Genomic DNA, 12,706 nt, shown 5'->3' with positions numbered 1-12,706 from the left:
AATTTGGCTGGCATATTTTGAGCAAGTATTTTACCTGTTTAGTTTCTAAAATTAGCTCCACTTGGCCTTTGGGGCTCCATATCAGTGTTTTCCTGTTTTATTTACATGCACAAGTTTAAAACATTTTATTTACTTCACTACATACTTCATTGGTTACATTTTACACCCTGTTCTTTCAACTGCTCAATTCTGTTGGAGTTTTCCCTCCTCCCTGGACTTTCAGGAAAGACAACAGTATGCTTTACAATGCATCCATGCTGGGCTGTGAAACAATGATTTTAAATCCTACATATCACAGTGTCACTTAAGTAACAGCAGCCATAAATCACTCTTTGAGTCCTCTTATTCTTGTTTCCAAGTTGTATTTTGCAATTGGGGATGAATTATGTTGTGGGTGGGGGTAGTTATCAATGGGTAAGGTGCTTGTGAATTTTCCTGGAAGCTTGTGATGTTTGGAATCTACTTACCACCTGGACTCTGCATGAAAGCAAGACACACATCATACACTGTCATTCTGTTCAAACCACTCACTCTCATTGGAAATGTTATCAGTTTACACATACAGACTTCTGGCCAAGATGGAGGTGTAGGTAGATATACTGTGCTTCCTCGGACAACCGAAAGGACAACAACAAATTTAAAATAAACAATCCCCCCTCCTGTAACTGCCAGAAAATAAAACTGTATGGAAGTCCAACAACCAAGGAATTAAAGAAGAAACATTCATCTAGACCAATAGGAGGGGCGGAGACAGGCAGCCAGGGTGGAGAGGACATGTGGCAAGGAGCAGACTGGGCATGCAAAGCAGCAGCTGGTGGACCAGGCAGTTCCACATTTGCAGGATGAGCAGGGAGGAAGAACTTGGGAGCAAGACAGACCATACAAGCCAGGGTTCCAGTGCAGGAAACTAAAGCCTCAAAACCTCTGGCTGTAAAAACCTATGGGGGTTGCAGAGGAGGGAGAAATTCCCAGCCTCACAGGAGTTTGTTGGAGAGACCCACAGGGTCCTATAATGCACACAAACCTACCGACCTAGGAATCAGCACCTGAAGGGCTCAATTTGCTTGTGGGTAGCAGGGGAAGTGACTGAAAGTGGGGCAAGAGCCCAGCAAGTGGCACTGTTCCCTCTCTGACCTCTCCTCCCATACAGCACCACACACAGCAATGTGGGTTGCCCCAGCCTGGTGAACACCTAAGACTCTGTCCCTTACTACATAATAGGTACACCGAGCCAAAGAAATATGACCCAAATGAGAGAACAGATCAAAACTCCAGAAAAGCAACTAACCAATGAAGACATAGCCAACCTATCAGATGCAGACTTCAAAACACTAGTAATCAGGATGCTCACAGAAATGACTGAGTAAAGATGCAAAAGAGAGGAAGAAGTGAAGGCTATGCAAAGTGAAATAAAGAAAAACGGGGGGGGGGGGGGGGAAGAAAAAAGAAAAACGTACAGGGAGCCAACAGTGAAGGGAAGGAAACTGGGACTCAAATCAACAATTTGGACCAGAAGGAAGAAATAAACATTCAACCAGAGCAGAATGAAGAAACAAGAATTCAAAAAAATGAGGAGACCCTTAGGAACCTCTGAGACAACTTTAAACATTCCAACATTCGAATCATAGGAGTGCCAAGAAGGAGAAGAGTAAGAACAAGAAATTGAAAACTTGTTTCAACAAATAATGGAGAACTTCCCCAATCTGTCAAAGGAAATAGACTTCCAGGAAGTCCAGGAAGCTCAGGGAGTCCCAAAGAAGTTGGACCCAAGGAAGCACACACCAAGGCACATCATAATTACAGTACCCAAAATGAAAGAGAAGGAGAGGATCTTAAAAGCAGCAAGAGAAAAGGAGATAGTTACCTATAAAGGAGTGCCCATAAGACTGTCAGCTGACTTCTCAAAAGAAACCTTGCAGGCAAGAAGAGGCTGGAAAGAAGTATTTGAAGTTATGAAAGACAAGGACCTATATCCAAGATTACCTTATCCAGAAAAGCTCATTTAGAATGGAAGGGCAGATAAAGTGCTTCCCAGATAAGGTCAAGCTAAAGGAGTTCATCATCACCAAGCCCTGACATGAAATGTTAAAGAGATATTATCTAACATCAAAACTATGAACAGTAAAATGGCAACAAACTCACAACTATCAACAACTGAATGGAAAAAAAAACAAAAACAAACTTAACAAACAACTGGAACAGGAACAGAATCAGAGAAATGGAGATCACATGGAGTTATTGCAGGAGAGGGATGGTAGAGAATGGGGGAAAAAGTACAGGGAATAAGAAGCATAATTGGTAGTTACAAAATAGACAGGAGAAGGTTAGGAATAGTATGAGAAATGGAGAGGCCAAAGAATTTATATACATGACCCACGGACATGAACTAAGTGGGGGAATGCTGGTGGGGGTGTGTATACAGATGGATAAAGGGGGGAGAAAAATGGGACAACTGTAATAGTATAATCAATAAAATATACTTAAAAAATTTACACATACAAAGTACAAGTTGCCTTTAGTCTGTGCTATAAACTGTCCTATTCCCAGTCCCATTAAAAAAGACTAAAACAACACGCAATCCCAAATTCACATTTAGTACACCCAAGTACACTAGAACTCTAGAACTTAGTGCAAGACTGACCTCATCATAGTTGCCCAGTTTCTGCAGCTCGGGTGCATCCCTACCCTTTCTTCCTCCAGCCCCACCTCCAGGCCTGCCAGCCAGAGTTCCACGCCCCAACCCTTGCTTCACAGATAATAAGATGCGCGGCACCGAGGGTTAGCAATGGTAGGGAGCCGCCCCTCCACCTCGCCAGGCTGAAGCTGGGCGTCTACCCTCAACTTTTTTTTTTTTAATTTTTATTTTTGTACGGGCCCCCGCGCATGCGCTCTCATTCTGGGCTCTGGACTGACGCTTAGGGGTCAATTTTTCTCTTTTTCTCCCGGCCGGCGGGACTCTCTAAAACCCTTCTTAGCCCACTGTTTTTCAGGATCCCTCCTAGTCACTCCGAGAAGGTGCCGCTGCGGCCTTGGGTGGGCCAGTATCCGGATGTGGAGCCGCTCTCGCCTGGAGGGGACTCGGTAGCTGGGCGGAGCCCGGCGGTGGCGGCGGCGTGCGTGGGGGCTGAGAGAAGGGAGCTCCTGGGCCCGGGCGCTCGCCGGACGCCGGGAGGTACCACCGCTGCCCACGGGGGTGGAGGCGGCCCTGGCCCCGGCTCGGCCCCGGCCCCAGGGTCCGGGCGCACACCCCAGAGCGAGAGGCCGGGGGAGAAAAAGGGCCGGCAGTTAAACTTGCGCCCCGCCACTCTCGACGACGTCCACCCCAGGGTAGCCTCCCTCGGCTCCCCGCGCTCCCGGCTGGGGGACAGCGTGGTTTCCTAGCTGCCGTCGCTGTAGCCCGGAGAGGGAGCGCGGAAGAAGCGCAGTGAGTCCCCGCCCACGGACCCCTCCCCCTGGTCCGCCCGCCGCTGCGGCTTCCTAGTCGCTGTGGTCAGGACCCCGGTGTGAGAGGGGGGCGCGGTGGCGGCGGCCACGGCTAGGGAACGGCTGTAGGCTCGGCGGGGATCGCGCCGCAGTCCCCGTGAGTTATTCCCACGTCCCCCGGGGCTCGCTGCCGCCCCCGCCGGCGCCAAGAGTCGGGCCCAGGCCCAACTGCCTCACGGGCCCCCCGGCGGCGGCGGCGGCGGCGGCGGCAGCAGCAGCAGCAGCAGCGGCGGCGGCGGAGCGCTTTGCTCGGGCCCCGATGAGTAACTCCCGGAATAACCGGGTGATGGTGGAAGGGGTCGGGGCCCGGGTAGTCCGCGGCCCGGACTGGAAGTGGGGAAAGCAGGACGGCGGCGAGGGCCATGTGGGCACAGTCCGGAGCTTCGAGAGCCCCGAGGAGGTGGTGGTGGTATGGGACAACGGCACCGCCGCTAACTACCGCTGCTCCGGGGCCTACGACCTCCGCATCCTGGACAGCGCGCCCACGGGTAAGCCGCTGCCACCTGGCCCTGGGCCTGCGCGGTTGTGGGAGGGCGGAGGCTGGGTGGGCGTCGGGCGGCGGGCCTAGAGGAAGGCCTTGGTTGAACGCCTCTCCAGCAGCTCCCGGCCGGAATGAGCGGGAAGGGAAAGAGCCAAAGGAAATTTTAGGTTCAATACCTAATAAACAGAAACGTGCAGGAAGGAGCCCATATCCCCTGCCGCCCGTCACCAAGGGAAATAATGGTCAGCACCTTCACCAGGATGATTTCAAACCTGGAAGGCACAAAGCACTGGGAAGACAACAGACGGTTCCCCTCCTCCTCCTCTAGGGAAGGGATCTGGAGAGGTCTGTCTAATAAGCCATTGAAATTAATCAAGAGTCCAAGTGGTGACTGTCCGAAGGGAGGCTTGCCTTGCCATCTGGTGTTTAGTTGACCGGTTACAATTGCCGAGGGGACTTTGGTACCTCAGGTTGTTTTGAACTATCTGTCTCACCCTCTTTCCCCAAGACTTGGAGTAACTGGCCCAGATTGGAAGACACTGAATGACAACCAAGTGCAATGTGTGATCCTAGGCCAGAAGAAGGACATTAGTGGGACAGCTGGTGAAATCTCAATAAAGTCTGAGGATTAGTTTATTACTGTTATTTTTCTGGTTTCAATAATTGTACTTTGTTATAAGACGTCAGTACATGAAGAACATGGCTGCAGGGTCTAAGGGAACTGTTTTTATTGGTTTTGTAATTTTTTGTAAGTCTGAAATTATTTCAGAAAAAAGGTTTAGTTTTTAAATTATGTAAATAAACATCAAGTACTTATTAAATCTTCAAAGTAATATAATGCCAATGGATATCTGTTATTACATATTTTGAAGAAAAAAAAAACATGGACAGTAGTATTATAGTCCTGGTGCAAAACCAGAACAAGAGTTGTGATTTGTTCCACCATTTCATAAGAAGTCTAGCTGCCCTGCATCTAGGAATGCTTTTATGATGTTTAGTAAAAGAATCAGTTGAACAAGATGAATTACTATACCCCCAAATTAAATAATGTGTGGAATAATCTTATAAATTAAACTAACATCTTAAAACAATTACCTCTGCAAAACACCTGCTTTATGTAAGATGATGAAACTATAGGATGGATATACTCCATACTACACAACACTAATATCCTTTTAACAAATCTCTCTAGTACAGGATTTATTACACATTACCTTTACCCTAGAAAGATATTTAAATTTTCCTATAAACCTACAGTTACTGATCCCAAGATGCCTCCAACTTTTTGACTTGTGGTCAAACTCTAGCTTGAGTTAGCATGATTAAAAGTTTAAGAATGTACAGAAACAGTGTTTGCCTTATACAGGTATGCCTTGTACAGTGTTGCCAGGAGTGTAAATTGGTAAAATGTCTTTGGGGGGCAATTAGTATCTACCACAATGTTAAATATGTGTATCCTTGGATGCCATTCCACTTCAGATATACTCAGAACAAATGCATAACGATACACATGCAAGGATTTTTTTTTTCACTGCATCTTTGTAAATGATAAGACCTGAAGCAATATAAGTGCCCATCAAAAAAGTACTGGTTAAATAAAAAACTTGCATGCAGTCACTGGAATACTCTGCAGCTATGAAAGAATAAGGTGCTAATGTGAACAATCATCAATACATTATTAAGTTACAAAACAAAAGTGTAGAAGGCAATATTGTGTATTGCCATTTACGCTTTAAAAGAGGAGCAGATTTACAGTATATATATGCTGTGTATACACTGTGTATATACAGCATATATATACTTGCAGTGAATAGGGTATTGTGTAAGAATACACAAGAAACTTCTAACAATGGCTGCCCCTTTTTGTACTGTTGAAATCTTTTGGTCCTGCACATCCATCTTTTTCAATGTTTAAAAAGCCAGCTAAGAAACACAATTTTAGGAATTATTTACTCAAGAACTTGGTTGACTTGTATTCATATCCCTTTTTATTGCTGGTAACAACAATTATGTACCTATGTCAGGATGTTGAGCTTTGTCAGAAGCAGCTTATTTGTACATTCTAAAAATAATCAAATTTCACCTCTTCTGTATGCCCCATCTGGGACCCAACCTGCAACCCAGGCATGTGCCCTGACCAAGAGTCAAAATAGTGACCTTTTGCTTTGCAGGATGATGCCCAACCAACACAGGTTAGGACTACTGAATATAGTATTAAGGATACATAATTTTATGAGTTTTATTAAAATAAATTAGATCTTTGTTTTGTGAGAGCAAACCTTCAGTTCATGTTATGTAAAAATTCTAGAATCAATAACAAATAGATCCCTGAAATTTTATGAATCAAAGACACTGACTCATTGCTTTGTTAATGGATAAATCTCTGATAAAACCTTACATGTGAAATGAGATGTTAACAAAAATATATCAGGTGTTCCCTATACTTATCTTCCGCTTGGAAAAAATATTTAACACGAAATGATTCAACAGCTTAGACTGTTTTCTCCTTTATTGGTATAACGATATAAAATGAAACAATTTAGATGAAAAATCATTTCACAGGATCCAGTCCAGGACACACATTGCATTTAGCTGTCATTCAGTCTCTTCCAGTCTGGGCCAGTTACTCAGTCTTTCTTTGTCTTTCATGCCTTTGAGCTTAACCAATAATTGTATAGACTATCTCTTAAATTGGGTTTTCTAATGGTTTTTCATGATTAAGTTCAGATTTATGTATTTTTAGATATGAATACCATTGACTGATGTTTTGCACTAAGAAGTGCAAAACAATATCAGCAGGTACGGACTACCCATAAGTTTCATTTGAGTGTTTTAACTTGGCGAAATCACCAGCATTTTTACTTACAATTGCAATGCCAACATGAAAAAAGACAAATATAGTCTTGATATTGTTATGAAACTAACTTTTGACCTCATGAAGCCCCTGAAAGAGTCTTGGGGACTACCCTGGGAGTTGAAGAACCACACTTTGAAAATCACTGCCCTAGACAGAGTCTCTCATTAAGCATAAAGAGGCTTGTATGAGAATGTTCACAGTAATATTTTATGTAAAAGCAAAAAATTGGAAAAAAAACTTAAAGGAGCATCAATAGATGAATGGATAAACTGAATTTATATAGTGAAGTTCTGTACAGAGACAAAATTAATGTTAAGTAAAAAACAAGAAAATAAAGTTTCTTGAGAAAGAGAACCTATGGTGTGTTGAAGTGCAAAACAATATTGTTTATTGTGTTAGAGCAAGGTTGCTTAGCTTTGGCACTATTGCCGTGTTGGACTGATTAGATAATTCTTTGTAGTAGGGTGCCGTTGTGTACAGCAGGCCAGTTTCCCTGGCCTCTACCTACTAGTCGTAGTCATGATAATCTCAAATATTTTCAGGCATTACCAAATATCTCATGGGGAGCAGAATTGCCCCAATCCTCATTGGTTTAGGAATATGATTGAGACTTACTGGTTTAGAAATATGTATGTGTGTGGTAAAAGTATACCAAAAAAGTAAAAACAGGGGCTAAATTCCAGGGAGTGGGTATCTGTATGTTGACGGCAGCCGAGTACAGTTAATGGTAATACTCCAGGGGCTGTAACTGTTTCGGGAATATTTTATGTCTTAAACTCGGTGGTGGGCCCATAGGTGTTTGTTATATTTTTATGCCTTTTTTGTGCTTGATGTATTTCATAATTAATTTTTAAAAGTCTTGTGATGTTTACCACAAGGACAAATGAGATTGTCTTTGATTCATTCTTTGTTCCCTATTTATACGCACATATGAACATAAAATTTATTACAGTATGTTTGGAAATTAAGAAATGGTTAACCTTTAAAATAAAATATTGCCCCTGGCTGGTGTAGCTTAGTGGATTGAGCGCGGCCTGCGAACCAAAGCATCGCAGGTTCAATTCCCAGTCAGGGCACATGCCTGGGTTACAGGCCATGGCCTCCAGCAACCGCACATTGCTGTTTCTCTCTCTCTCTCTCCCTCTCCCTCTCTCTCCCTCTCTCTCTCTCTTCCTCCCTTCCCTCTCTAAAAATAAATAAATAAAATTTAAAAAAAATAAAATATTGCGACACTTTTCTGAGAGTTAAGGATTCAAGAGTGGTTGAGTCATTGTGAATCTTATATTTCCTTATTGCATATTGGAGACTGTTAGCGTTGTATATGGGGTCTGTAATATTTTTGGCAAATAAGCTTTATGGTATGGGATAGTCAAACCTTGAGGAGAAGAATATAGTGTATATTTCAATGATACAACTTCTATCTTGTACCCAAATATATTTGGTTAATTTGTAGTGAGCAAGAAGATCATGCAAATACATGTTATTGAATTAGTTTGGAGTTAACTGGGAAGTCTGTAATAAAGTATAAGTAATAAGAAGTATAGTTGACCTTTTATCATTTAGGTACTGATTTTATAGAATTTAGGGAGAAATGTGTTTTTACTTAATGGTGGTTTTGTGATCACTTGACTACAGTATTGTTACCAGAAAAAGTGAAGAAAATGAATTTGGGTTTCCTATTAAGGTTCTTTCTACCCTAATGGGTATGCATAACAAAAAGTTAAGGGTATAGATGATTAGCTTTATTTAAAAACTGCCTGGTATCGTTGGTCCAAGCAGTTTTGGGGGCAGTTCTTTGTACTTTTCTTCCATACCTAGCAAAGAGTGCTTTCTTTTGGGTGCTTCTAACAAACTCCTCAGGTGTTAGTATTACATGACCCAACAGTTCCACTATAGGTATAGTCTCAAGAGAAATGAAAACATATGCCCCCACAAAAACCTGTACACAAATGTTTACAGCAGCTTTATTTGTAACAGTCAAAAAGTGGAAGCAATTAAAATGTACACCAGTTGATGAATGGATAAAAAAACGTTTCAGTACTTGGTGCTTTCTGGGGACTTGTCACACTTGCTAGAACTTAAAAAAATGGCACTATTGAGTGCTTTTTTCTTTGATACTCTTTTTTAAAGATTTTATTTATTTTATTTTTAGAGAGGGGAAGGGAGGCAGATAGGTAGAGAAACATCAATGTGTGATTGCCTCCCATGAGCCCCCTAGTGGGGACCTCGCCTGCAACCCAGGCATGTGCCCTGAACTGGCAATCTTTTGGTTCACAGACCAGTGCTCAATTCATTGAGCCATACCAGCCAGGGCCCATTTATAGTATAGCACAGAAATGATCACCATTTGTACTGGTTTTCCTGAGGGAAAATTGATAAGGAAGTTTAAATAATTTATGCTAATCTGGCGTATGGTTATTTGATTGATGTAACGCTATTGTTAGACATTATTTTTCTGTGTGTGTGTGTGAGATATGCAACAGGTATTTTATTCTATATAATTGCATTAAGCCTCCTGTAAGAAACATCATTCCTGTGAAAGAGAGGTTATGCTGTCAAAACGAGTAATTGAGCTGCACATGAGGCTGTCAGATTCTCCAGCTGGTCAGCCTTTACTATTGTATTGATTTTTACTTTACTTGGGGTTCTTAATCTTTTACATTTTTATTGTTCCTAACAGCAGCTAAAGTGCCAGTCATCCTACACTTTCGAAGCCAAGCTGTGCCCTTGGCATTGTCATATGTACAAAACTATCAGATCTTACCCAATATTCAAATTACTGAAAAATTACCTTGTTTATGGATCTTCTTTTGTTTTATGAGAAAAATTAGCCTATTAATATTTATGTTTGTATGTGTGGTTTGTGAGGGATACCATCGATAATTTTATTATCTGGTGTGGCAGAAAATTTTTCTTTATGTGGCTTTTCCCTTTATCAAATGAATGGATTAAATCAATTTAATTATAAATTTTTCTCTAGCTGTGCACTGTGAGGCCAGGCTGGGACTTTGCCACACAATATTTCTCCTTTGCCAGCTGAATCCTTGACTTTGCCAACCTTAGGGGACACTAGAGGAGACAGGAAGGCTACAGGGGAAGAAGGGACTTGCTGTTTCTGGTTTTGCTTGCTCTTCCTGTTGGTATCATCTCATCCAGCAGGATTTCAGTATTAGTATTTGATTACAGAGTGCATATTTTCAGAAACAGCCTTGATATGCCCACGTCTCAACAACCCCAGCACCAGCCAGTCACAACCCCTCTTTGAAGGTCTGGGATCCTGCCCTATAGGACCCCTTCTTTAAGTCCCTTACCATTTAATAATTCCTTTTTTAAATTTTCTTTTTCCCATTTCTAGAGGCATTGGATTGGTGTGGTGTCTGTTTCCTGACTGATTGCTAATACAATTGTGTTTACCAAATCTCGATCTTATTTTTCTGTACTATTTACCGGTTAAGTAAAAATTGTTATTGAAATTCAGCTGGTAATTTTCCATCTTTTCTGATGCTAGTTGTTTCTTACAAATGAATTGGGAGATGTTTTGAATCAATGAATTCAAAATCCACTGAATTTAAGATGAAGTAAAAATTATTTTTTAAGGATGTAGATATGAGTTTTTAGTGATATATAACATTTTAGTGTTAAAGACCATATAATGAAGGGCCATATAATGATCTCTAAATATCAATTCATATTGTTTACTTTGGTTTCTTTTGGACAGCATTTATTTTCCCATTTATTGTCAGACATCATCTTTACCTGGAAGGGACAGATTAAAGGGGTATAATTTTTAAAAAAAGCTTTAAGAAGCATACCACTAACAACTACTTTTCATTTCAAAAAAGGTATGCAGTTTCAGAAAACATTATTTGTTAAAAATATATGGAACTTATAATTTTGACTTTTAGGTATTGTGTCTCAAGATACTCAACAACATGTTCTTTTTGTGTTATTAGGATATACTACACAAATCTGGTTAACTGGGCACCAAAAAACTGCAGCACGTCTTCATGTCAGAGGTGAACAGCATTATTAGGCCCTCGTGCTTTCAAACTCCCACTCACCATGAGTACACCTTCTGCTCCATGTGTGACATGTCATTTTTTTTAGTGACCCATTGAGGGTGCTAGTGTCAACTGACTAATTTACAGAAGTAAAACCTAATTTCCTTGTTAGATTTTTTAGGAAAAAATGTGAATATGAAAATAAAAGTTTTAATGCAAGTTCACAACCTTTAATTTGGAATGCTCGGGATTGAGTTTATAAACTTTGGATTTTAGAACCATAATATGGTATGTTTGCCACATATTACTTAAGACCCACTTTGAGGTACACAGCAGTACTTTGCTGTCAGATACTATACATTAATATTTCTACCTGAAGCATATGAATAATTATACTAAGGTAATAAAGACTATGTACTGTGTATAGCATCTTGTCCAGTTTACCTAGATCAGGGCTTACCTAAGTAAGTTTGCTGCTAATTTATTTAAAAAACCTTAGCCCTGGCTGGTGTAGCTCAGTGGATTGAGTGCGGCCTGTGAACCAAAGCATCGCAGGTTCGATTCCCAGTCAGGGCACATGCCTGGGTTGCAGGCCACGGCCCTCAGCAACCGCACATTGATGTTTCTCTCTCTCTCTCTTTCTTCTTCCCTTCCCTCTCTAAAAATAAATAAACAAAATCTTAAAAAAAACAAACAAAAAACAAACAGAAAAAAAAACCTTAAGAGTTTTGGATTTTGAAATTACAGATAGGAGACGTGGATTTATATTTTTTCTTGTATTTCAAAGGATCATCTTCTGTGACTCCTGGAAACCATTACTCTGAGTCATCGATTTTCAGCCTTTTTCATCTCATGGTATACATAAACTAATCACTAAAATTCTGTGGTGCACCAAAACATACATTTTTTCCAGATCTGACAAACAAAAGGTGTAATTTTGATTCATTCACGACAGATGGCTTGTGTTGGCTTTTGTCATTTTTTAAAAAACCTAATCATTTTTATAAAGATTTTATTTATTTTTAGAGAGAACAGAAGGGACAGGAAAGAGAGGGAAAGAAACATAATGTGTGGTTGCCTCTCACACGGCCCTCACTGGGGGCCTGGCCTGCAACACAGGCATGTGCCCTGACTGGGAATTGAACGGGTTACCCTTTGGTTTGCAGCCCACGCTCAGTCCACTGAGCCACACCAGCCAGGGCTGGTGTCATTTTTTTTTTAAATTTGACAAGATAAGGGAAAAGAAGTCAGTGCCCCTGACTAAATAGTCAGGTGTTGCATCTTTCAAAAATTCTTGCAGCACATTGGTTGAAAATTGCTTCTCTAAGTCACCAAGCAGGAACTTCTGCATTTTAAATACTGGTAGGAAAAGGGCTTTTTTAAAGACGGTTCCTCCTCACGCACTTAAACTGATTTCTTTACTCACATACTTTCATATGTTCCACACCATTAGCTTGCCTCTCTTACCATCACATCTGGATTGTAGCAATTGAAGCATCTCATATGGAACTAGAAACACAGCAACAATTTTTATCTTTGTAGTTCATCGTAGAGTAAATAGGTTTTTGTACAATAGTCTGATACCTAAGTTATCTTTAAAACTTTGTTTCTGGAGAAAAATGTGTTCTGAGTTCTAAACAGCTGGCTTATAAATAAACTTGTAGAATGCATCCAAGATAAGGTGGCGTTTAAATTAGCAGAGGAGGTAATGGAACACAGCAGATAGACATTCATTTTTGCCTTTGGAATACTTTTTAAAGCACATTTACTTCAGTTAGAATTAGTGTTTATGTTCTCTAAGCACACCTGTGAGTATTTGATTTTCCTTCAGGGGTGGGTTTATCCTCTTGGCAATGATTTTGTTCCTAAATAAGCAAGAAATGG

The 12,706-nt window shown here is 41.1% G+C and overlaps 1 protein-coding gene and 1 long non-coding RNA gene across 4 annotated transcripts in view; one reads left to right on the top strand and one right to left on the bottom strand.

Annotated features, from left to right (window-relative positions):
• Positions 1 to 2,931: 2,931 nt before the first annotated feature.
• Positions 2,932 to 12,706, top strand: part of MIB1 (mindbomb E3 ubiquitin protein ligase 1) — a 124,865-nt gene continuing 115,090 nt past the window's right edge. The window contains exons 1-2 of one of the 3 annotated variants that reach the window (XM_036009221.1): positions 2,932 to 3,688; positions 3,725 to 3,971. In XM_036009221.1, the coding sequence (XP_035865114.1) occupies positions 3,743 to 3,971 (229 nt within the window). In that variant the 5' untranslated portion in view covers positions 2,932 to 3,688; positions 3,725 to 3,742. Of the gene's footprint in view, positions 3,972 to 12,706 lie in introns of all 3 variants that reach the window. The other 2 variants (XM_036009220.1, XM_028523921.2) reach the window with 2 other exon arrangements.
• On the bottom strand, positions 10,161 to 11,745 carry LOC118496700. The gene is made up of 2 exons (XR_004899258.1): positions 11,541 to 11,745; positions 10,161 to 11,316 (listed from the first exon to the last, which is right to left on the bottom strand). It is a non-coding gene; the product is annotated as an uncharacterized LOC118496700 (long non-coding RNA).

Source organism: Phyllostomus discolor, chromosome 9 (genome assembly GCF_004126475.2).
Source record: "Phyllostomus discolor isolate MPI-MPIP mPhyDis1 chromosome 9, mPhyDis1.pri.v3, whole genome shotgun sequence".
NCBI classification, from domain to species: domain Eukaryota; kingdom Metazoa; phylum Chordata; class Mammalia; order Chiroptera; family Phyllostomidae; genus Phyllostomus; species Phyllostomus discolor.
Note: the sequence above shows the minus strand (reverse complement) of the source record. Positions and strands in the feature narration are given on the sequence as shown.